This window comes from Sander vitreus, chromosome 2, assembly GCF_031162955.1.
Source record: "Sander vitreus isolate 19-12246 chromosome 2, sanVit1, whole genome shotgun sequence".
NCBI classification, from domain to species: domain Eukaryota; kingdom Metazoa; phylum Chordata; class Actinopteri; order Perciformes; family Percidae; genus Sander; species Sander vitreus.
In genome coordinates this window covers 14,636,635-14,663,090 of record NC_135856.1, presented here as the reverse complement: position 1 = coordinate 14,663,090, position 26,456 = coordinate 14,636,635, and the positions used below count along the sequence as shown (strand labels likewise).

Genomic DNA, 26,456 nt, shown 5'->3' with positions numbered 1-26,456 from the left:
ATTGACCCCTTTTGAGCGAGAGATATCCAAATGCTGATGTTCATTATTTTTTCTGTGATCTGCTAAATTAAAATCTGCACACACACTGTACTTTGCATGACTGTAAGTGAAAGTGTTCCCCATTTACTCAAGAAATTGAAGGAAAAAAAAAAAGATTTTGACTTTTTCTTTGAAGTTGTGACAACCAATAAAAACAATTATGCGAGTCATGCATTCCACACCGTAGGATGAATCACCACTGCAATCCTGAATGAATTTATAGTCTTTTTGTTCTTACTTTGTGTCCTCCTTTTTGTTTCTTACTATGAGCAGCTGATGACCAAACACCCATCCAAACGTCTGGGCTGTAGCCCAGAGGGAGAGAGGGACATCAGAGAACATGCCTTCTTCAGACGCATCGACTGGGAACGCCTTGCAAACAGGGAGATACAGCCGCCCTTCAAGCCCAAAGTGGTAAGTACTGTGCATTTATATTTTTACAGTAGTGAACTTGCTTGGGGTTATATTTACACTTCATACTCTAATTAAGTGTGAAACTGCTTAGTTACAGATCATTTCTGTAACCAAGGTCAAGATGATTGTTGCCTCTCTCACATTTGTTTAGCCTTCATTAAAATAATATTTTCCATTACACTTGTCTGTTTCTGTCACAAAGGATATGTTGCTGTTTGAGCTCTATTTTCATATGAATTCATGGTGCAAAGTCCAGCATGGAGCCAGCATAGAAGCATTTTCCTGAGATGGAGTAATTTCCTTACCTACACCTGTTCAGTATTTGGGTGACTTGCCATGCAACACAGCTGTAGCAGAGGGACAGTAGGGGGAACATCACTTAATGCGATTACCTCCACCTTTTTTATGCACATTTTCAATTAAAACACATTTTAAATGCATTAAAAAAATTGGAGTGGAAATTTAGGAAATTCACCAACAATGTTTTTACACTTGATTGAGGTGGAAAAGTTGGTATATATCGACTTAGCGGATAAATCATGACGTACACAAGGAAAGTGACTGAAACATCCACTGAACCTTTCGATCCACTGAAGAGACGTTAATTAGCGTTTGAGATCTGTGTGGACCGATGAGGAGACTGTAAACTTCCTGGAATTAATCCATGAAACAAACATAAATTCCATAATTCCATTACGTTTTCTACATTATTTTCCATCATTAAGGTTTGACTGGCAATCTTTTAATTACGTTATCTTGTTACGCCCTCTTTTTCTGCAATGGTTTAAAGCGTAACTCTTGCCAAAATGCAACCTAGGGTTTTTTTGTGAATATACCCGAGTCAAACTTTCGTTTAAAAGCATATTTAGGACGGAAGCGTCACTTTTTAGATTTTTAGATTAGATTTACCGTATTCTCGTTTTTCGGTCAAATGGCCTTTTGAATGGGAGTCCTAGGGTCACTTTTATGCTAGCCTCAAAATAGCTTTTTTTAAAACACTAAGAAGGCTCGACACAACATGAAACTTTGTTTCACCAGGGGTTATACACCTTAACTCAAGCATTGAGAACATTGTTTGTGTACCCAGAGTTTACATTAAAAGAGAGGTTTTGAGCAACTCACTGTAGCTGTTGTTTTTCCGGTCGCCGTCTATTGAGCCAGTCAAAAATAGTTGAAGGAGGAGAGTAAAGATGGAAAGCTCCAAAAGCTCAGTTCCATATAAATGCACGGATAATTAGTTGTTTTGTCATTAGTGAAACACAATATTGACCTTATAGTTGAAAAAGGAGCCTCATATAAGAATGACATTTCCTCCTATGGAGTCTGTTCATTCGCATTCGGAGATCGCCTATTTTGGACTGGGAAAATGGCGGATAGCGTAAACAACAACTGCTAACGTGAGTTGCTCAAAACCTTTCTTTTTAGTAAACTCTGTGTACACAAACAATGTTCTCAATGCTTGCATTCATGTGTAGAGCCCCTGGTGATACTTCGAGCAAAGTTTCATGTTGTGTCGAGCCTTCTTAGTGTTTTAAAAATAGCTATTTTGAGGCTAGCATTCAAAAGGCTATTTGACCGAAAAACGAGAATACGGTAAATCTTAAAAGTGCACTTCCATCCTAAATATGCTTTTAAACGAAAGTTTGACTCGGGTACATTCACAAAAAGACCCTAGGTTGCATTTTGGCGAGAGTTACGCTTTAATGGAACTGGACTGGAGAATTAGCGCCACCATGTGTTTATGTCGATGTGTCAACCCCCAATATTCGCGGTACGGTAGTGGTTAAAAAAGCACATGAATTAACTTTTTATTTTGCACATTTTCTCGAAATTCAGATGGAAACCTGACAACTTGCAATCCAGTAACGTCTACTGCCACACAAATAGCTAAAGCGCGCCTCCACTCGACTGCACTTTGCACAATGCACCAAATTAGCACACTTTGTCTTTCCTTTGTCCTGGTGCACTTGTTGGGCCCTATCTATCGAAGCCCGACGCAAGTGTCTTTGCTAGTTTAAGACCGACGCATCTGTCAATTTCCCGTCCAGCGCCCGCATCTTTAAATAGCAAATGCACCTGTGCCCATTTTTGCGCCCATGGGTGTACTGGTCTTACAGGGAGGTGTGTTCAGGTGAATTCTTGGCATATTGCTATCTTGAGGCAGTGGGAAGTGATCGCGCCATTGACCAACAAAAACCTAGTCTAAAGTCAATAGCGCAGCATTTCATTGTTTTATTGTAACAGCAAATTAGTAAACTGCGCATAGGCTTATGCACAGCGCGCACACACTATGCTTGTTACACACACACAAGGAAGTGCAGCAGCACACAAACATGCAAAAGCTTACAAATAAAAATATTACGGTGCAAATCCGCCATCATAATAGCAATGCGCCAAGGTACAAACGTGCCTGGCTTTTAAAGGGAATGGGAGATGACACTCTGATTGGTTTATTGCATGTTACGCCCAAAATACACCTATGAATTAATGAAAACACCAAGTACAACTCTTTTGAACCATGCACACAGACCCCTTTTTTCGCCGTCAAACTAGCAAAAGTGGATTTGGACACGCCCTAAACGCACCTGCGCCATGCGCTTCGCACCGTGAGCTTAGATCGTTAAAATAGGGCCCGTTCTCTCCATGGCTTTAATGAGGTTGTGTTTCCTTGGGCTTTTCACTCATTCATCTGATGTTTTTAGAAACTATGAAAACGACAAAAGGTCAGTTTAAAAGATTTTCGTCAGATTTTGAGAGGCGCCGAGCCGACCGCTCCTCAGGTGGAGTGTGGAATGCTGCAGGTCACGTCACATGCAGAATTGGTAAGTGGGAGAGATAAGGAAGGCTGCCCGGAGTTGGAGGATGTGCCAGCGTCGTATATAGTCTGGTGTGTGAGAACATTTTGGATTTCATGTTATCTATGATGACAGCAGAAATAAAACAATAGATATAACTGCCACTGTGTGCATGTATTGTGCAACATGCATTCAATATGCTAATTTTTGCTATATATCATATGCTGAAGTAAATTTTTGGAGTGTTAAAGATTAAAAGAAAAAATAACAAGAACCGTACAAAACCGAAAACCGTGACCCTAAAACCGTGATACGAACCGAACCGTGGATTTTGTGAACCGTACCACCCCTAGTTTATAATGTAGCAATCCAGACAAAGTTATTTGCAAGTTATATAATGTGTTAAACACCAACTTCTGGGAATATTTATGAGAAATATGTCCTGTCTCTACCTCTCTAATTGATGGTCTTGGTTGCACTTAAGGGCTTAAAAAGCCCATGCCCAAATCTGAACAGCTCAGATGCTTCAAAAGACCACCACCCCCAAGCAACACACACACACACACACACGCACACACACACACACACACACACACACACACACACCAGAGATGGGGACTCGAGTCTGAGACTCGGACTCGAGTCGCACTTAAGTCGCACAAACAGCTGACTTCAGACTTGACTCGGTTTCGACCCAAAAGACTTCAGACTCGAGCTTCGAGACTCCTCAACAAACTGTTTTCATGCAATTATTGCTTTTTAAATCTAAATTTATTCATGTATTTCTATTTTCTTTTATTGGCGCATATATGTCTCACGTCCCCTGCCCTTTGCCATAATGTGCAACGTAATGCATGCGTTATGCCTTATGTGTGCGCACTCACATAAAAAAACTACATTGACATGGCGACACCAAGTCCTCCCGGAGTTGTGCCTTTGTCATTAGTTTTGCTTTCAATAACTTGGTAAACGGTGGCAGTAAGCGAACAGCTACATGCAAGGTGTGTGGCACCAAGATAAATTATGCCAGATCAACAACATCGAACTTCATCAGGCATCACAAAACACACCCAGATAGGTCAGTCACTCACACGCTAATGTGAAAGAGACGTTACATTTAGCATATATCGTCACAGGTAACAAGCTATCCATCGCAAAGTGTTGGGAAACAGGCACATTGTATCTTTATAGTTAGTAGTTACTGAGGCTCAGACATCCATGGTGCACAGGAGGCGGGACGCACGGGTCCATCTCCCCAGGAACAAACGCTGTGTCGGGTGGGCAAACTCATGTGATGCGTAATTGATCCCGTGGCTGATTTGTAGGCTATTAAGTGAACAAGGTGTACCTGGTCCACCAAACACTGGTCCGTCTTGACTGTCTTAATTCTGCACATATTTCTGTTACTGTAGTCCTGTTTACTATTTCATTATTTCATCCATGCGTGGTGAGGCGGGTCCGTGCACACTGTCACCTGCCATGGAGACGCTGGCCTCACTAACCTCTCCTCCTCTGAGTCTGGTCTCCATTGCGCTGGACTCAGTTTCACTGAGCGTACTAACACATAGAAAATAAATTGTATTAAATCACTGAGTTCAAACTGCTTATTGTGCGTAATTTGGACTGACACTGAGATGCATGTTGTTCTGTAACTGGTGTGGCGCTGCCACTATTCTCTTGATTTCCACTTCGACATTAGACATTTTTTTGAGTGAAAGAGACGTTACATTTAGCATTTATCATCACAGGTAACAAGCTAACCATCACAAAGTGTTGTGCTGATGCTGGGATTGCCTGGGAACAGGCACATTGTATCTTTATAGTTGTATCCATATGATGTAACAGACTTAGGTTAATATTTCAATTTGAATTCATAAGATTTAACAATACAGTGTTAGGGACCGATCAGATGGCCAGAGACTTGAGACTTGACTTGAACTTGCCCCTCTAAGACTTGAGACTTGACTTGGACTCAAGCTCAAAGACTTGAGACTCGACTTGGACTTCCAAAAAATGACTTGTCAACATCTCTGAGACACACACACACACACACACACACACACACACACACACAGATAATCTTTATCTACGCATGCCACATTTTATATGGGGTCACTCTCCTCAAGGTTTTCATTAAAGTTTCATCCATTGTTATTTAGTGCACTTAAAATTCACTTTAGCCCTTCTTCTTAAATCCTTCTTGTTAATAATCTAAAACTTACAACAAAAATGGTCAAGAGTATTTAAGCATATGGAATTTGAACACACGCTCCTTGCTTTTGAGGTTGCATCAACATTTGGTGTATTGTAATTACATACACACCCATTAACAGTACTAGGTCGTTTTTGTTGCCTTTGATGTATGACAACCATCCATCCATCCATTAATTTCCTATACCTGCTCAACCTTTGCATGGTGATGGGGGTCAAGAGGCAGTACACACCAAGAACAGGTCACTGTACAGTATTTTTTCTAGGGTTTTTGGCAGCCTACAGTATAATATAACTCCACTGTTATTGCATAAGCATCACACATTTACCAGCACATATGTCATAGACGCGTTTGTGGCACTTACAATGTGTTTTGGAGGTGTATAGTAAATGTTGTTATTTACTACAGTATTAGACTACACTAGGTCTAATTACATAAAGGCGAGTTCATCATAATCTGACTGCAGTTCTTTGTAACATTCCCACTAAGAGTCACTGACAGTGCCGGGGATGTATGTAAAGAATTTAAGACACAAGGAGGAAGTTATAGCATTTGTGTAGTCCACTACCCACTATCCAAGATGAATGTTGGAGTTTTAAGTGATTTCACCACACTGACAGCAAAAAAACCTAGACTAAATTACATAGTTTTGCAAAAAATTTATATAGTCTGCAGTAAAAATAAATAAATTGGTGGCTTTGCTCAATGAATAGAATCTTTGCCTTAACTGATGTGGATAATACTGCCTCGACGTGAGTCTTTTGTATAGTCAAAATAGCTGCTGGCGTAGGCTCCTTATGGCATGTCTTATATGGGCTGTAAGTAATTTCAAAGCCTCCCATCTGAATGTATAATTAATATAACACATTTATTATGAATACATATCTCATAAAGCTCACATTTTGCTGCACAGTAAGGAGTAGTTTTAAAATCCCTTGAGATTACATGATCATGCACACACACTTTCTTCCTGTCTGTTTATCATTCTCCTTCACACACACACACACACACACACACACACACACACACACACACACACACACACACACACACACACACAGAGTTCATATAGACTGAAACAAAAAAAAAAACAGGAGGCAACAGAGATGAAAAAGGTCACTCAGTGTCGTGTGTGTGTGTGTGTGTGTGTGTGTGTGTGTGTGTGTGTGACTAGACAAAGAAACACTACTGCATTCTGTCACATGTGTGCTGACAACCAGGGGACTCACCAGTACACAGAAATGTACTCCCTCATGGAGTTATGAACATGTGGGTAGGTGTGTGAGAAAAGGAAGTACTGTGACAGACATGAACAAACCCACAGACACAGTTATATTTCAGTGAGCTCACTATAGCAGCTCATATAAAACACAAACATACAATATATGGCATTAGAGTTCTCCTTATTTAGGGTGGCAGGTGCTCCCCACCTCTGGTGTCCATATTGGTGGTTCTCAACTCTTTGTAAACTATGGCTGGACCCAAATAATAATAAACCCATTTTCTTTTCTAACAACTAACCCTTAACTTACATAATGCAGGCCAAACATATCCAATCAGAAAGGTGGAGGAACCTAAATTATATTCCTTCAACTTGTCAATGTAGCATTTGGTACATGTTTTTTTAAAGAGATGGACCAAAGGCCTTTGAGGAAACTCTGCAAATGTAGTTGTTCATGACTGATATGAAATCTCTCCTGGTCCTTTTGTCAGACATGACCTGAGGAGCACTTTCCCTCGATTATCTCTGAAAATGTCACAACTGTAACCCAATTCTTAAGGTCATCCTCCACTTAGGAGTGATTTTGAGTGTGTGTTCAAGTGTGTGCACGTACACGTTACACATTCAGTTTAAATATTGTAGTTCTCTTCTGTTTCAACCCTCAAGGGCTCCAGTTCCTCTTATAAGGTGAATCCTGACCTCTTTGTCCATGTAGTCTCCCACTGAGTGGACGTGCTGGGTGTCCTGGAAATGCTTTGTGTGCTTTGTGCGTGTATGTTTGAGTACATGTATGTGTGGGAAGGTTAAAGAAAGTGAAGGTTACAGAGATTTAGGAAAAGCAGGGGAGGAAGATTTCCTTGCATGAACGCCTTGTCTCTGTGTCTATTTGCTGCATATGTGTAGGGGGGGTAATCGGAGGGAGAAAGGAAAGCTTCTGTGCTGATATATTTGTCTACGCTGAAGCTGCAGGCAGGTAGATGCATGCAAACAAACGTGCATGTCCTTTTGCATAGTGCATGCTTGCATGGGTCTGGTTTTCGATGCAAGCTCTAAGCGTGAAAGATGAGAGAGGTGGAAAGAGAGTAATAAAACATGTTGAATGCTCTCTATTATCAATATAACCTGCTTTATAAAGAATCATCATGTCCACCTCACAATGCCATGTAATACTGCAATATTTTCAGTCCATTTCCACCAAATGGCTATCATTATACACCTCCCTCTCACCAGGTCTAACCCTTCCTCTCTAATCCAGTTCTCCTCCTCTTTCCTTTCTCCAATCCCCACTCAATCTCACTTCATCCGCCTGTGACAGCTGTGGAATTGCAATCAATACACAGGCTGTACCCAGCTGAGACATTCAAACCATCTGTGTATATTGGACGTTAATCCATATTTATAGGGCTGGATGCTGTCACTGTGCAGTCGTCTATACTGCAGGTAACAAAACAAGCACATACTAAATGCAAGCCCCGTTCATCGAGCAGTGTCTGTGTGAAATCAGGTTAATTTCTTGAGTAAAACGCACTTGATGGCCACACGTTTTACACCCACTTGTGGATGGCCGAACGTCTTTAAGGGAGCAGAGGACGATGGAGAAAGTGGGTCAAATAGGAAGCTGCTGATTGATGGGAGCGATGAATGAAGGGAGGGAGTTAGGGGAAGAAAGAGTGGGAGGACTTAGTCACTGCACAGAAGTCTTGGAACAGTCATGCCTGGATGGGATACATGGACACACACACACACACACACACACACACACACACACACACACACACACACACACACACACACATATGGATGAGTGACTCACTGTAGCTGTAAGAAAATGAGAGGCATAGACTGTTGCAACTTGACTGAGCATGTTTTTCTTTCCTCTTTTAGCTTACGGGACATAAGAGGGAGAATTTTCAGTTTATGTATTTAGTTTTTAATTTATATATTTATATTCTCAGTTGGGGTGAGTGAATTGGTATTTTCAATCACATTTTCCATAAAAACTGTAGTTACATTTGGGTTTATGAAAGGCCCAATTTATAATTGATTTGAGGTTTGTTTACAACATCAAATTGGATATGAAGTTATTGTCTTGAAAATATTTTCCAGTATGACATTTTACATCTGTGTAGATGCTGCAGGAGTTTGTAATTGTAACATTGGGTTAAAACTAGTGATGCACCAATTCTATACTACATGGCACAACTCTAATTGGAGGCAGGAACTCATTTAACATCCTAAGTAGCTGTATGTTTTTTAATATGCTTGAGTGCAGATGCGTGTCTGTATGTGTGCAGAAGGAGAGGGAGAGAGATTAAAGATAAGAGGAAGTAGGTCAAAAACCCATGTAGGATAATATATCATTGTGTATGGGACGATGTATCAACAGCGTAATAGGTCTCACCCCATTAGGGTTGGGTGAATCCCACAATGAGAAATAGGAGACGTTAGACCAGCCCTGCGCTTTTCCAAAAAGGCAGGTTTATGTTTCTGGAAATATCACAAAGGCAGTGGTGCAGATTTTCATAACCATGGTTTATAATAAAATGTTCTCCTTTTGTTGTTGTTGAGTGAATCTTTTGAGCCTCATAATGAGAGCAGCATAATTTATAGTCTAGTTAATGTCCTGTTTTTGTGATGTGATCCTCTTTCACAAAAGAAAAGCACTCAGTACCGTGAGAAGTGAACACAACATGCAACATCTCACATCAGTTTGGCAGCTGAAGCTCCATCCCGCATATGCTTTGCTTTACACACTGGTGGGAATTTCACTCAAGAGCTGAGGTCCGGTGTCACAAGGAGTAACTGTTTTATGATACAAAAAAGGCACATCTTAGTGCTGGCAATTGCCGGTGGAGGTCAGAGTGAAAAATGCGATGCTTTACTTGAGCAGCGGATGGTCAGTGATGGATAGAATTAGACAAGTATGCGGACAGGCACAGCAGTTGAAGGATGCTGGAGCTTACCCATCAGGTATCTGCTGTGTGGAAACAAGAGAGTACATTTAGAAATAACATGCACACAAACACATCTGTGCACACACACTTTAAAAACATCTGTGACTCAATCTTTTAATGTTTTGTTGTGTTCACTTCCGTTAAATCACATGACGTGTTGTCTCAGTCTGGACTCACCAATAAAAAAGAAGAAAATAAAACTAGAAACCTTTATACATCTCTGTGTTTGCTTGACAAACACAGGCAGACATTCCTAAACACACAAAGACTGACACGCAAGCAATTGCTGGCACACACACAGACACACTGAAGCAAACATGGCAACATACTGCACACACAGCGCTTTTCCATTACATGGTACCTGCTCGACTCGCCTTGACTCTACTCGCCTTTTTTGGTTTTCCATTACGAAAAAAAGTACCTGGTACCTATTAACGGGTACATTTTTTTAGTACCAGCTCAGTCGAGGTTCCAAGCGAGCTGAGCCGATACCAAAAGATGACGTGAAAGCAACAGAGGGGGGTGTCCTGAACAAACCCGCCATTTTTAAATAGTTTAGCCAGCTGTGTTTTTTTCTTTTTGCTGCCTCCAGCTTCATTTGAAACAACATGTGTCTTCTGGCTGTGGCAACAACAACACACCTTCGACGTTCTGTGTGTGTGTCGCGTTAGGTCACAGCAGTTTACTGCGGCGCCGCTATGACGACCAGCCACACTGAGGCGGTACTAAAATCTGCAATGGAAAACAGACGCACAGTGCGTCGAGGCGAGTCGAGCAGGTACCACGTAATGGGAAAACGCCATAAACATGTCTTGTCTGTGAATGGAGGGCAGCAGTAGATGAGGCCAATTAGTTAGTCAAGACTTTTAAAGCCAGGGTTGGGTTGGTTGTGAAGTCATATGGCAACAATTAAAAGGATTTAAAAAAACAAGACATTATAAAAATGTCCTTTTCACACTTTCTTGCTACCCAAATCATCTTAAGCTTTGGTTCATTGGAGGTTTAACGTGGTAGTTATCGGTGGCACTGTAGTGTGGATAAATCCCCCCCTGTAGTTGATCAAGTCAGTCAGTCAGTTATTGTGGACTCTAAAAGAATGTTCAAGGGCGATCACTGGTGTCCAGTCAGTATTAATAGCACTTATCATCCAAAAAGGGAAAGATTTTGAGATTTCTGTGAACATGATCGGTGAAGCACAAATCAGTAGTTGCCAAGCGGGCTTTGTTTATAGCAGTGCTACTTTAGAAAAAAAGAAGACAAAACAAAGTTAGAGATACTTCTACTTGGCTTAATTGGTGATAATAACCTGTCATCAATCCTATCAGACACATAAACTCAGCTAGACACATCATAATCTAATTTATTTTGGTGAGATCGTTTTAAAAAAAATGTCTTCAGTTATTGAAACTGGAAACAAATTTGGGCAGAAATGGTTATTCATTAGGTAACGTTAAAACTCAAAGCTCCTTTCTTTAATATCTTACTTTTAAATGCTTCATACTGTATGTTTATAGTACCTGAAACTCTGATGTAAAGTTTGGTGAAATATTGCAATTTGCAGTCAAAACAGCCCTTTCAGTTAAATGCACAACTGTTTATTTCTATGGCAACAGTGCCAAAGGTGCTATGGTTGCCATCCTCCTTTTTCTCTATTTAAGCCCTGAATCAGAGCCCCATGGCATTTGGCTTCCCAGAGTCGGTTATTCTCACAGCCAGCTGCAGAACAGTAGTTCCCAAGGGAATGTGAATACTTATCAAGTGGTACACTGGGTCTTAGCATAAAGTATGCCTGTGTGTATGTGTACTGGGGTGTGTGATTGTGTGCCCGGTATGTAGGTGGACTAACTGATGAGGATAAAGATGTTGTGTACAGCCTCTTTCTTACTCACTTGCTCTTTCTCTTGAACACTGTATCATTTCTTCTTGGTTTTTCTCCAGTAAAGACAGTAGAATAACTTAGAAGAGACAAAAACTCTTCATGGACCAAGTCATCTTTTTTCTCTGCTGTCCCTCATGACAATTTTTGATTTGGTTCAATAAAAATAAATACTGCAGCCAACAACAAAGAAACCCAGCCTCTCTAATGCTCTTTGTTGTTAGCTAGTTGTAGACCTTTAGTTGGAGAGTCACTGATTGAGCACCCCACATCTAGATGACAAATTGAAGCATTTTTATGTTGATGCCATTGTGTTACAGGCTCTAAAAAGTGTTAAGTGATTGACAGAAGTATTGATACTTAAATCGTTTGATTCACAAGAAAGCGTGCAAATGCCAGATCAACTGATTTTGAAGCAGAAGTATATTGCCATAGGTTTAAAGTACAGTGCTGTTGCAGGGTTAGATGATACACTATTACTGGGTGTGGTTTTTGCATCAGTCATGTAAATTACCTCATCTTGTGTCTTCTTCTTTTAAAGAATGGTAGGTAGGCACCAAGGCATGCTGGCAATTTTGTGTTAAAGAGATTGTTCACCCCTGAGCAGATCCTCCGTAAAAGCTAATCCTAAGAGGATACCAATAGCCTCGGGTGACAGGCGCAGAATCACTGCAAGCAAATACACAGCACCATAAATGAGATAAGCTTGGAAGGAAATAAAACAGCTGGTTTCCCTGTTCTCTGGTCTTATAGCCATTTCCTAGTGTTGGAAATAGTTCATAGACAAAAAACCTACATTACAGACATTGGTGAGAATTATTTTAACAGGATCTGGTACTGTGTTTACGCTTGGTAAAAACAATTAAAATAGCATGTAAGATGACTGAGCCTTGCAATATGTTCTTTTGCTCTGGTCGGAGCATATAGGTAATGTAAAAGCAAATCTCAGTAATTTCACGACCTCAAAATTGCACTGTTAATTGATTGTCAACAGTATGTACAGTACTGCACCTCTCCTTTTAAGGTGAGTCTCTGGAATAGAAAATGGGCACAAGAATGGGGAAAAACCTGTGTGCTGTGTCTTGAAAGCTACTGTGGTCATACGTGTCATGTGTGATTTATTTCATTCAGGGGGAATATCACTACAGCAACAAAATAAGATGCACGCCCACGTCTCCAAACATGCACAGTACCTTCCTTTGCTGAGAAATTCTCTTTAGTGCAAATTTACCCACCATGTGACATAATCCGTTTCCATGTCTTAATTTGATTATCTTCTCATTACACAAACATGAAAACACCGTTTGATGTCTCCTGTTAAATACTGACAGCTTGCCTCTCTCTTGTGAACACGCTAATTAACCCTTTTGTGACCTTGTTGCACCTTGATGCTGTTGCTGTTTTTGTTCTACGAATCGCTTAATTCTTCTGTAACATAATTACATTTTGAGGGTCAAAAAGCACAAAAGTACATACGTATCACATCTGGGCCGAGATAAAGGAGCTGCATATCACAGCAGGTTATGAGGTCAGAGCAAACACAGCGTGCCTCCTTGCAGAGGTCTTGACACAATTTCCTCTCATAGAATCAATCCTGGGCCTTTGTTTACTGAAAACTGCATTGCTGTTCCACAGCTGTGCCAATGTGGCTTTTGTTTTCAGAAGGGTGCATTGCGATTCAGGTGAATGAGATGTAGAGCATGTAATCGAATGTTGTTAACCTCCTACTGCATACTACAGTGGGAAAAGGGCGGGATCAGGTGTGAAATGTCCTCATTTTTATGTAAGCCAGAGGGCAGGTGAAGATGCATTTGAATTAGCCAACAGGTTGATGTGGGAGAACTCACAAATGTTGCTTGGTGTATTGTCCGTGCACATTTGTCTAGTAATACGAATGGTGATGACAATGGTAGTGATTGCTGATGTTTGATGCGTGTCGTGTGCTTTGGGCTAATCTGTGAAGAGTTCCAACAAGTTAAAAACAAATTGTGATTAATGTCTCTTGCCTTCACAGAATTGCGATCCGCATACTTCCGCCAGTGCTCCAGATTTTTCATGTTTGTTCTGTCTTGTCGGTCTAAAGCTTGCACTCTTCATATTATTTTACATACTGTACCTTATGTCTCAACTTTTCCCTTTTCTGTCCTTCTTTTCTACAGTGTGGCAAAGGAGCAGAGAACTTTGACAAGTTCTTCACACGCACCCAGCCCCAGCTCACACCGCCAGATGAGTTGGTTATTGCCAACATCGACCAGGCAGAGTTTGCAGGGTTCTCTTTCATCAACACACAGTTTGTAAACCCGGCGGTCAGTAACAGCATATGAAAAGGATTGGAAAATGTCCCTGAAGAACCTCACTGCCACTAACTTAAAGCAACCGCCAACCTAACATCTGACAACAACTTGATCAAGGCCTCACTATAAACCTTTAGGTATTGGTTTTATTCGTAAGCAGCATTCAGGGCATGCATTTTTGTTCTGTAAAATATATTTGCCAGTATAGATTAGATTTGATTGGCTCTCGGCCATCACAATAAATCATTTTCTTTAGTTTAATGATAAGCATGTACTGTAAACAAGGGTGTCCTTTCTATACTGCTGCAATTTGTATTGATGGTTTACCATAACTAGACATTTAGAGAATAAATTAATCCATGGCTATATATGATATGAGCAAGAGGATATTAAAGGAACATTCAGCAAGGAGAGCATTTAAGGCATGGATTTTGGAAAAGTTTTTCATGCTTATACCTATCTCAATGGATAAACATTATGGTCTATAGATCCACTTGCTTGGTCACAGTTTTTTTCCATATGGATAATTATCACAATATAGATATTATGCGATGACCTTAAAAACACTCACGTAAGGCAGTGTAGACACTATGGCCAGGTGGTGCAGGTGTTGAAACTTCACCTTGTGATTCAATGTTTCCTGTATCATGTTTACAGTTTTCTTCCCCTTTGATGTCATGGTGATGGTATAACATTCTATTTTAGTACAATTTGATACTAGCTAATCTCAACTTCCTGTGCGTGTAGCAAATCAACTAAAGAATGAACAGTTGTGTAATTAGATAATATGCAGCCTGTAAAAATGGAGATATGTGACACCCATAGGTATGAAAGTGTGTCAGGGTTGGTTCCAACGTTTAGCTTTATAACTTAACTGGTATCACTCTATTTCATCTGCTTTGAAAAATAATAATTCACACACCTATTTTCTTTAACTTGAGCTGCAGATTGTATATTTCCCTTGTCAATAATGTTGTGGACACTATGTGGACACAGTAATCAGTTTAGTATGTGGACAGTGGTAGTACATTATATATCTACCTACTTAGGAAAATAGTCAGTGTCAGGGTTAACCACTGTCTCTGTCCCATCCTATGCCCATAACTACAAAGCCTCCTATTGGTCATAAATGTCAGAAACAGTAACGACATTTTGATAAACTGTTGTTTGTTTTTAGAATATAACATGATATCAATGTGTATTAACCCATCCAATGTTATATTGCATACAATATCGTGCCCTCAAGCATAGATACAACACATTTGTTAGTTTACAGAAGTTGCAAATCAATAGGAGCATTTCTTCTGATGATGTTTTTTGTTGTCCTGAGAAAAACTTATCCTTCATTAGGATTATGTCAACACAGTTATTATTAGTTAAATATCACCTTTATTGCATCCCTTTTAATTTCTTTAATGTCTTTAAACATAGTTTTTTGTCCCCTCTTCTTTTGTGGTCTCATACATTAGATAATTAGATCAGATTTATATTTGAAAGTGTCTACTATCAGTGCATAACTCCTTTGTAAATAATCATGAGTTATTTAAAAAACGTAAAGCAAGGTACAGTTTTATACCAAAACCTGAATGTGCTTTTATTACATTAATTATATAAACCAATATTTGTACGTGTAATACGATTTAAACAACTAGGAAAGTAACCCAGTGCAGATCAACTTTGTAACAGCTGGACGTCTTTAATAGAGTCCAGATTTAGCAAGTTGTAAAATATATCTGTTCCACTTGTTTTGGCAGATTTATCAAAACTTTTATTTTCTTTATTCATATTCATTGATTTTGATTGCAAATTGTGAGTTGATTGGATGCGTGTCTGGCTGTTGACTGTCCCTCTGTATCTGCATGCTGTTGGTAGGCATCATTCATGCACGTGATCCGCTAAAAGCTCCATGCTACGAAGTATAAAACCCCCTAAAAGTTACAGTACAACCTCAAAGTGACACTCCACTCAAAACCTAACTTTAGTGGTAAGAGTTAGTAGTCTTGAAAGTTTGTACTTGTTTCGTCCTTGAAGAATAATAGCCATAGCTTAGATTTATGTTGATTCCAATGGATTCCAATAGTGACAGCTTTTCAGGAAGGTGAAAAGTACATGAGGGCTGGGTATTGTTTAAAAAATGATGATACCAGTACCAATACCGGTACCCTTAAAGCTTTAGTGCGTAACTTTTTTATATTAATGAACGTCCGTTACATTCAAGCCATTGCCAAATGAGTTGCTACAAAGCTAATTAAGACTTTCAGCTCCACACAACTCTCTCTGTATTTCTCAGTATGACTATGTTCAGAAGATTGTGTCATCCGGCGACTTTTGCGCGCAGAAAATCGAGTGAAGATAATTACCTCTTCTGAGGAGTCCATCATGGTTTTTTAATCCTCCGTTTCCTCCTTAGCTACTAGCAACTGCGTGGAGGAGGGGTGGGGTGGGTGCGCGATCACAGAAGGCTCATGTGGCTGCGCTGACAGTTTTGTTGTCATTACTTAGAATTCCTCATGTGGGAGACAGAAAGTACACACTATAGCTTTAAAGTGATACGGATACCAATAGAGTACTTCATTCGATACCCATCATGTAAATAGAAGCATTCAGTTGCGTGTGCAGGTACAGGTATCGTTTGACAGGAGAAGTTTAAATACAACACATTACTAGGTTATTTCTGTCGGTACCTGAGAACTGGTACCTGAGAACTGATACACAGATACACAGCCCTAGTGGGACATATAAAAGGTCAGACCTATGGAGGTGAGTGTTTGATACTCAAAGGATAGATGTAGGTGGAGTATCACTGTAACCATAGTTTTAGATTGGAGAACTTAATGTGCTGATCTTAGACTCTTAAAAGGTGATTGCAGGGTTTTGTAACTATACTGCACACAAATCACAAGCCAAGTGATGAAACACCAAAGTCCTAATGCTCAGGCAGAGTTGTAAACTATGTGTGAAAGCAAGAGTGGGGAACAACAGTGATTTTGCCAAAAGAATGCTGGTCGCTAAAGACGATAGAACAGACGTTTATTACAGTTTATTAATCTAAATAGATACAAATGCTAAAACTACTTTTCAAGAGACTTTCCTGAGACATTGTCCCTGGTTCTTGATCAGTGCTCTTTGCTGTAGAAGCTTGATATATATACATTATGGCCCCTGGATCCTTTTGCCTTCACCTTTTCAGGGTGATGTGGAACACTAAACCCAGATCTGTGGTGAGTTGTGACTCAGACGCACTGCTCGATGTTAGACCAGTGGGACCACTCGCTCTTTGTGTGTCATGAATAGGGTTTATGTTATAATCTTAATGTTGTGCTGTCGTCACTGTAAAATGTTTGTTTCTTCTTTTTTTGGTGTCAGTTGCTGTCAGTGTTGTTGGTTTAATTTCTCTAGCTTCTGCTCAGAAATTCAGGAATGTTTAAAATATGTCACATTATAAAACTTGTGACATAAATAGAAACTATTGAAACATTTGAAATAATTTCACCATGTTTTTCTAAGAGTTGTGTTCTCCTACAATGTTTCCTATAGTATATAACTTTTTGCATGTGCCAAACCTGGAAAACGCCAGAACCCAACAAATCAGCGTTGCACTAGCTGTAGTCACATGGATGACTTTTTCTTTGTGGCAGCTTCTGTGCAGGCTAAGACCTGCCTAAAGCCACACCTGCTGCACAGTCTCTTGGCCACATAACATAGCATGCTGCCATGAGTATACCAGTGCACATTGTGTCAGTAAACTTTACAATGCCAGTCAGTTTAATAAACGACTCATCATACACGGTACAAGATTTCCCTGCCTGCCGAGCCTATTGGCAGAATTGTGTCTGAAAAACATTTGAACTTGTGGTGCATTGTATTTAATATCCACCGTGAATGTCACAGAAGTGAGAGAAAATATTCCTTGTACATACTCTGAGTTTACTCAGCAACAGTCTTGCCCTTGTCTGAGCCTTACTTACACCTCTGAATGTGCTGACTTAAGATATCCATCCCTTTAATAGAATTTCTTCCCAAACTTCTTTCTTCATGAAACATGTAATGTTTTCAAAAAGTCAACGTCAGTGTGGGCATGACATTTTTTTTTTAGTTACTCTCCCCTTGTGTGCCTTTCCCAACTTGAACAGATATAATGTACATTTTCTTCTTAATCTTCATTGTCCTCGCTCTCATCTAAACTCTCTACTCCATGTTTGCTCTATACCTACTCCGCTTGCTGCATTTTGTATCCATTGTCAAAGTAATTGAGTTAATTCACTCAGTTTTTACTTCCCTTTTTTGCTTGTTACTTTTTTCAGTGTTTCAGCACATCTTGCAAATGTCTGTGTGTATGTATGTGAATAAAAGTAAAAAAAAAAACTTTGTTCACATAAATGATTCATGAGCCGGTCAGTAAATCAGAATTTTCAGCCATAAAACTTGACAACAACTTGACTCATCCTCATGTGTCTGCTTGCTTTACCTTTACCTCCCTGTGCCTATTAATGACTGAATGATGTAGTGAGTTAATTAATATATGTATTGACAATATCAAAGGATGATCTTCGGGGAGTGAAGGAACAATGGACAGGTGATTAATGGGGTTTAGTTAAATGAACGAAAGGATAGATGATAATGGCTTGTTTGAGGAACGACCCCTGTGCCTCGCCACATTGAACCATCCTTCCCTTGTCTCTTGTAAGCCCTCTTTCACTCTACCTGTTCCTCCTTCCTCAGTGCCTAGGCCAAGTCAATCCATCATCTTATTGACAGCGTGTCCCTCCTTTCACCCGTTTAGATCCCATCAGGTCAGGAAAGCAGTTGATTTTTCTTTTGCTATTCACTCAACACAGTTTGTATCAATTCCACCCTTTCATCCTCTTGTTTGGGAAAGGAGTAAGCCAAGTGTATTTGTTGTTTTACTTTGTTTACATCCTATTTGATGTCCTCATCTTTTAGTTTTTACTTAAATTGATTAGGATGGCCAGACGATAATGAAGTAACTTTCTGGTGTACGGTATAGATTTTATCCTAAATGGAAGGTTTTAAGACATAGGTCTCGTATGATTTTTCTTTCAATTGGCATTTCTTACAATTCTTCTTTTATTTATCTGTTTAATTTAGATGAATCTTGTGTAACGTCTTTTTTCTTTGTAGTTAGTCATTACTCTCCGCTGTGTCCTGATCGCTGTGAAAGGAAAGAGTTGAGCTGAGCTGCCATCGTTTTGGCTGTATAGAGCACAGGATCATTAATGCGCAGGAATGCCTTATCCCTTAACCCATACAGTAACATGGTCTCTACATATACATGTTATTCTCCTCTCTTTGTTCACTTATTATCTCCGCACACCTGTCCTTGTACATAAATGACTTACAGTAGATATCTAAATAGACTGTAAAAGAAAGAATATATTGTATTTTGCAAATGGTGTATGTTTGTTTTCTTCCCATGTCAGCCTGAAACCTTTAAAATGAGTCTGAGCAACTTACCTTGTAACTGATTGTTATTTGTACCTAATGTATGATAATGCAAATAAAAAAAGGAAAATGAGATCCATACTTCTGCAAGTGTATGTTTTTTGCCATTTGTGACTTTTAAACTTAATCAGCACGTTATATTAAAACATATATTGTGGCTTTCCTGTTTTACATTTCGGTGCAGATTTGGGGTTTCATTTTAACTGGGAAATGTGCATGTTTATCTTTTTTGAGAAATGTCTCAGTGACGTCACCTGACATAATCTGTCAGGTTTTCTCATTCATAAGTTAGCAAAAATAACAAGGTCACTGAAGAAATTTAAATAATACCCACTTCATTTTTTTTTAGTTTTATTTCACTTTTTTACTTTGTTCAGTAGGTTATATCAACCATTGCATTAGCAGAAATATTGCTATTGACTAAATGGACATTTTTAACAAAGAGACATAACTTGAACAAAGAGAACTGAACCTCCCATGGTTTATTAGTATGATGCACTATATTCAGTATGTCTGTGAGTTTGTACTTGTATACCTGTCCATCCAGTTCAGTTTTTATAGGTGTGGGTGTGTGTGTATGTTTTGCTATGACTCTATACATATGCAGAGGTATGAGTTTGTGTGGGGGTGGTCGATCGATTCTGTGTGTGTTCCAGGCTTCTACATTAGTTGGATGGCTGAGCTTGAGTCCTGGTGAAGGCAGAGGGGTGTTAGTGATGGGAGACAATAGTGTAACACTCACTGCTTTCAGAAGAAAGCAGCATCACAGCCTGGCTGCCTGACTGACATGACAAGATCTCCACTAGATTTCACCTAAGTAAGTATGTGAGCACAACCGGGCACTGGTGGACTAAGGGGGGGCAGTGGTGTCCCCATGTTTGAAAAAAAAGAGTGCCCTCTTGAATGCCTAGATGGTATATAAAACATGATAAAGTGCCCTGGAGGGTGCCTTTCCAGTGGAGAAAAAATGATAATGTGCTAGAAAACATTTCAGCTGGTGCCACTTTTTTTTTTTGCCCCTGCCTCTCAGACAGCCTGGGTCCGTCACTGTGCACCTGGGACTTTCCTTTTAAGCCAGAGAGGATTTATGTGGAGCCCATTTACCAAATTAAAAGCAGGGTTGGTAATGTTGAAAAGCTAGCAAGAGTGAAAGTAGCATCTCCTTGGGGCCTCATCTAACCCCTTCACCTGCCCTCGTCACCTAATATTATCATACCAAATGTTTAAAACAAACATGACTACTGTTAACAATGCGGCGGCGATGAGCATTGAGCTCAGGCTCGTACATGGGAGGAGTAGATTACGCACAGCGGGGAAAGGAGGCATTTCATTGGTTCTTTCCAAGCAGACAGCGAGGCAGTGATTGGTGGGCATTTTTACAGGAATACAGCAGCTACAGATGATCTTTTTGCTCCTTTTCAAAGCACATACGACTATTTCAAACAATATATTAAAAAGGTGTATATTGAAAATACTTTACTTTACTTTACTGAGTTTCTAGAAGCTTAGCCAAATTGTCACCCCACTATAATACCTGTCACAACATGCTTCTTTTCCAAAGTATATTTACTAATTTGATTTAAAACTGGATTTCTTCTCTCCTGAGTTGTTAAATTGCTGCGATGCAGACACAAAATTATTGAACTTGTGTTTATTTCTTCACGTGTTGTCAGACAGTGCATAGCTGTCCTGTGATTAGAGAAAGCCCGCAGTGTGTTGACTGTGAAACCAGCTGGTGTGTGAGATTTGTTTACCACCTTTTATGTTTCAGTCCACTGGTTTCTCTCAGTCTCCCTCTATAACACAAACAGACAATAGACACACATACAGTACATGTACACACATTCTCAGCATATCTTCACCTGTTATGAAACTGCTAGAGCGGAGTCATATACAACCATGTTGTCTTGTTATAAGAGCTGCTCTGGCCTTAAGTAAAACAGATGCATTATCATTACAGTCTGATTAACATTAGCATCTTTGTGAATAAGCCATGGAATTTTACAGAAGCTGATTGAAAGATATTTTTGATGTGAAAGAAAAAGAAAGAAATGATAGTAGTGTGCTTTTCTAAGTCTGCATATAGTCTACATTTTGTCTGCACTTTTCTCTCTCTCTCTCTCTCTCTCTCTCTCTCTCTCTCTCTCTCTCTCTCTCTCTCTCTCTCTCTCTAAGAAGATATTGAAGTTAGTGACAGCAAACTATGTTCTAGTCCAATACCTTGGGGAGATTATGGTATTTAATTGTTAAAGCCTTCCTCTTGCTTCACCTTGCTCTGGTCAACAAGGGCTCAGTATTTCCCAAATACCTAAGGATGCCAGGAAAGTTCATGTTTGCTGTCAGGAGGAGCCTGAATTTTGCTTTTGGCTTTGATGTTTGATCGTCAAAGCAGAGTAGAAAATATCAGAAGAGATCATTTGCTTCAACAGTATGCAATGATGAAATGTATGAGAGATAAGCAGTGATACAAAATGGGATGAGGAAGGTCCTGATAGCCATCCCGTGAGGCCAATGAGAGGCTTTGTGAAAGGCCAAGTCAGAGCCAAGCTGATGACAGCCTCTGGCCTATATGGTCGGACGGGAGCAGAATGTGGTTGTTAGTCATACACATGCATGTTATTCACCAGATGCTCCTAAATGACTGAAAATAAATGTCCATATGGTCAGAGACAGTTTGTGCTGATTTTAGTCTGACAGCAGCTCAGACTCTATAAATCTGTGTCGTCCTGAACATGTGACCTAATGCTATCATGAAACTATCACATTTAACACAAATGTTGCTTGGTTTAGTACAAAAAGGTCATTTATTTGTCCAGTGATTGTTTTATGCAATTATAGAAGGTCCCTGACCTCATGTGGAAACACGTCACAGACATTCCACATGAAGTATGAACCAGATGTTAAATAGATGCATTTTATTGAGGAGTGGCAATATAAAACAAAAGAACCAAAGCCAGTGAATGATTCAGTTGAAGGCTCTTTTTCTTTGGCAGAATATTCCCTTCAGTTTTGGAAGGCACAGCAAACAAAACCATGGGTTGTGACTTAAAGGGGAAGCCAATTCAAAGGGGCTGAAACATAAGGGAAGAATGTGAAGAAACAAAATAGAAAAGCAGAGACCGCCAAAAAGGCTTCTCATCAGAGTCAGTGTTAACACGTATTATGTTGTGTCATCCTACTGCAGCCTCTTCCTTTTTTTAGAAGCAAATAGACAGCCATTTTTGCTGAGTTACTATAGCAATGAAAAAATGGTTGTTTGTTGTGAGAATAGAATTCTGTACAGAAAAGTGATGGTGGCTTTTTGGGAGCTGGCAGCTTTGGCTGGCTAATCAAACCTTGTTTACAGGCAACATGCATTATGAGGGATTTCCAGTGACATTTTATGTCACAGTCCCTCGACTGCATTGTAATGACGGTATTGATAAAATATAGGCTATGTTGTGCATTTCAGGAATCTAAAACAGCTTAGTGTTTGATTTTCAGAACACAAGCCTACTAAATCCAACATCTGCAGAACACTTCAGAGTTGTGTTTGGTTGGGCCATTTAAACTGTTATTACAACATTATATGCACGCAGCAGCTCCCCCCCCCCTGTCCTCCGCACACCTGAACAGAGGTGGAGTGCGGAGTTGGGCGCCACGTGCCACGCGCCACGCGGTTAATACTGGCTTGGATAGTAGTGGTGCGCGAGCTACGCAGCCACGGGTCCTGTCTGCCACACAGGCTTATCGCGCGCCAAAACCGAGACAACACTGAACAGGGAGAAACAAGAGGAAAAAGAATAAAGGAAGAGGGAGAGCACTGCTTTCATCAGCGAGTCTTCTTCGTGAAGGTAATACATTATTTGATCTGTTATTATTTGAAGTGCGTTTTAAGATAAATGTCATAGTCGACAAGTGTCATTTGTTTCCACTGGATTCTTTATTTGTTGTTTGTTGTTAAACTGAGGCTTGTTTGCATACTTAAAGAGTCAGAATGTCCTTGCAATCATAATGGAAGTAGAAGCTTCTGCTAACTTACATCACTCACTCACTTTACCCACATTTCTATGTGAAGAGTGGAATTTACTCGTCGTAAACACATGGGATACATGGGATATGCTAATCGAGATATAATGCACTGTTGTTTGAAGAAAGAGAAAGAGGCGTGACAACTACTCGTTTTTAGGATGAGAGGACATGAAAAGAGAAAAGGAGAAAAATAGAGGATTGAATACATACATACGTCGTATTCCGTTTCGTTCCGTTTTCGACGGAAAATAACCCCCATTTGAAAAGAACTTAACTAGACTACGTTTACATTGGATATTCCAGCGCCAATAAAGACGTGTGCACACAGGGTTTAGAAGACATAGCTTCCACTACATTATCGTGTAACAACACGCTCCACGAACTGACTGACTGTTCAGCATGGGAACGTTAGTGAGTGTTTCAGCACCGCGGACAGCGACTTCAGCTCAAGCTAAACATTAAACGGCAGGTGAAACAAACAGCTGGCTTTGATTTCTTCACAGAGGATGCAGCCAACAAATAGACACACTGATACTACTGACCAATAACTACAATGATGTTTTAGTTTTAAATTATTTGAAAAATACTGATAAAATCATGTAAATTCACAGATTTTGAGATTTTGTTAATTCTGCCTACCTTGTAATCTGATTATTACTTGAAAGTCTTATCACATTTTATTTTTACCACTTGTACCACTGCTACAGTATGGTAATTACAAAAAATTGAACAATAGTAAACAAATATGTATAGCGAGGCCTTGAGGCTGACAGACACCCATTGTTCTAACCAAACAAATACTGTTATTGCACAAATTTAGACTGAGATGGTGTGGGCTGCAGAAGACTTTGGCAATGTCAGAAGAAAAAATAATTTCTAGCCACTGTTAAATACAGGCTGGCAACTCCTCCCTGGATGAGAGTTGTTGTGGACTTGTTGCTGTGAGACAGATATTGATATAATAGCCTATATTAGGTCATCGTTGTCCATGCTATCTGGACAGATCGTGCAGTCTTACTCCATTCTTCCTCCACCCTTGTGTCTTGTTAACTCAGCAACACATTTGTCACTCCTGCCAACAAGAAAACACAGGTCACCATTAATAGAAATGTCTGATACAAATTCCATTTTAAAAACATTAACATGCCTGTCGTCAATGTGTGTTGGACTGTTGGTGTTGTGGCTATTTAGTTCGTAAAAATCTTGTTTAATATCACAAGACAGACTGGACATTATTAATTTTGTTTTCAGAGACAGAAGCCAACTCAATGAAGAGAATAATTGGCTATAATTAATTCTGTAAATTCCTGTTATTTATGTTTTGTTTTTTTGTCATGAAGATGTGAAGAGAATATGTATTCATTAAAAAGGTGGATGGCTTAGTTGTATTAGTGGGTACTGTTTTGTTTTCCTACTTAATTCTTTAGTAACTTTACTCACTATTCTTAGGGTGTATATAAAGCTTGCAGAACAATACAATAAATGTTTTAAGCACAGTAAGTCAGCATTCCCTGTAGCCTCAGCCCACTCACTTGGCTGTACCTCACTGGTTTCAGTGATCACTCAGACTTAAAGGAACATGCTGATGGGAATATCCTCAAAAGTAAACGCAGTGCTCTGACAGCCAAAAGAGGTGGGACAGTGATCCACTTTTTAGTTTTAATTTAAATAGGTAATATATAGCACTGTGGCTGCACACAGACTCTGGTAGTCTGGAAGTCCTGCACAAATTTCAAACAGTTCTTTCTGGATGTCTTTTCTTATGTAACACTTACAGAACATGCATGTAAATTGATATATTTCGGTCACATATTTAAATGACCTTCCTTGTCTTGTGTGTGTTTGAATGCATATGACTATGTCTAATATGTTGTGTATTTATATATTTTATGATAAAATCTTCTGTGATGTATTTCTGCCTCTATGTCTTTCTCCTGTTTTCAACTGTATTGACGAACCAGCATGTAAAATGCACTACCAAATAGGAAGCACTGTTTTGGGACACGCTCATCAGTCCATTCATGCTTGATTAATCCGGAGGCTTTTCTGTATAGTGTTGCCTGGTGACAGGCCCAAGTCAAACACTTATAAATGGGAGACTTGTTCTCACAACAAACACGGGAAAATGGATGTAAGTGCTGTGGATCACTGTTTTTTGTGCCAGCCACAATGGCTTGTGAACCCTTTTAGAGATCACTACTGTGTTATTCATTTGTGTTTTATTAGATTAAATAGACCCGTCTGTCGTCTTTGCTACAAGGATTTTCATGGAATGAAAACCTTTCAGGATAATTGTCCATGACGTACACCAAGTTTTGGTAAAGCAAACACGTTCTTTTGCAGTGAAGACATGTAAGTTAAAGTCTTTGTTTAGCCTTCTACATTTTATATTTACTATTACTTATCTACGATCAGCAGAAGATATTAGAAATGCAGCGAATAAACTGACTGACAAGCTATCCGTACACTTTCTGCTCATGATACTGTATGAAGGAATACGCAGGGGATGACAGCTCAAAGCCAAACCATTTTGCTAAAAGACATAAGGGAAGTGCCTTTGGAACAGCATGAAAGGCTTGGGCTATATCCAGAGCTGCCCCATCAAATTAAGATGATCTGAAAATATTACAGATGTACTGCGTTTTGATGCAGTCTGTTCTAAAGACTTAAGGGCGAGGGAGGAGAACATGTTCTACATGAGGTCATCTGGTTCAACTGTTTATATGCAAATGTGTTAAAACATTTAACAGCCAGTTGACTGATTTTATGCCCTGAATCTTGTGATTTCACTGTGGAGAAGAGGTGAGAATATGACACAAAAATTTCCACTTCACTCAGTGTCTTGACAGCTTGCACAACTACCACCTCTGTCTGCTGTTCGCCAGATGATGCACTTTAATTTGCCTGGCATACAGCAGAGATTTGTATTTTCACAGTTTTGGTAGGCCTTCAAGGGAGGGCTGAGGCATCTCCAAAATTAGACCACTGAGAAATCACTCTCGCTTGCTAGCTCCCTACTGGAGGCCAGCACAGCACAAACATAATGGCTGATATATGATAGCATATGGGAAAAAATGTCCGCATATGCTCTAAGTGGGGCGTGTATTGCAACAACTTTATTATAGTCATTTTGTAAACCAATATTGGGTAAGATCCTTAACTATATTGAAAGAGTT

At 39.7% G+C, this 26,456-nt stretch overlaps 1 protein-coding gene across 1 annotated transcript in view; it reads left to right on the top strand.

Moving 5' to 3' along the window:
• prkcaa (protein kinase C, alpha, a) overlaps nucleotides 1-19,350 on the top strand; it is a 161,982-nt gene extending 142,632 nt beyond the window's left edge. Inside the window, exons 16-17 of the mRNA XM_078279319.1 lie at nucleotides 313-453; nucleotides 13,672-19,350. Of these exons, the coding sequence (XP_078135445.1) occupies nucleotides 313-453; nucleotides 13,672-13,836 (306 nt within the window). The 3' untranslated portion in view covers nucleotides 13,837-19,350. The remainder of the gene's footprint in view (nucleotides 1-312; nucleotides 454-13,671) is intronic.
• Nucleotides 19,351-26,456: the final 7,106 nt, after the last annotated feature.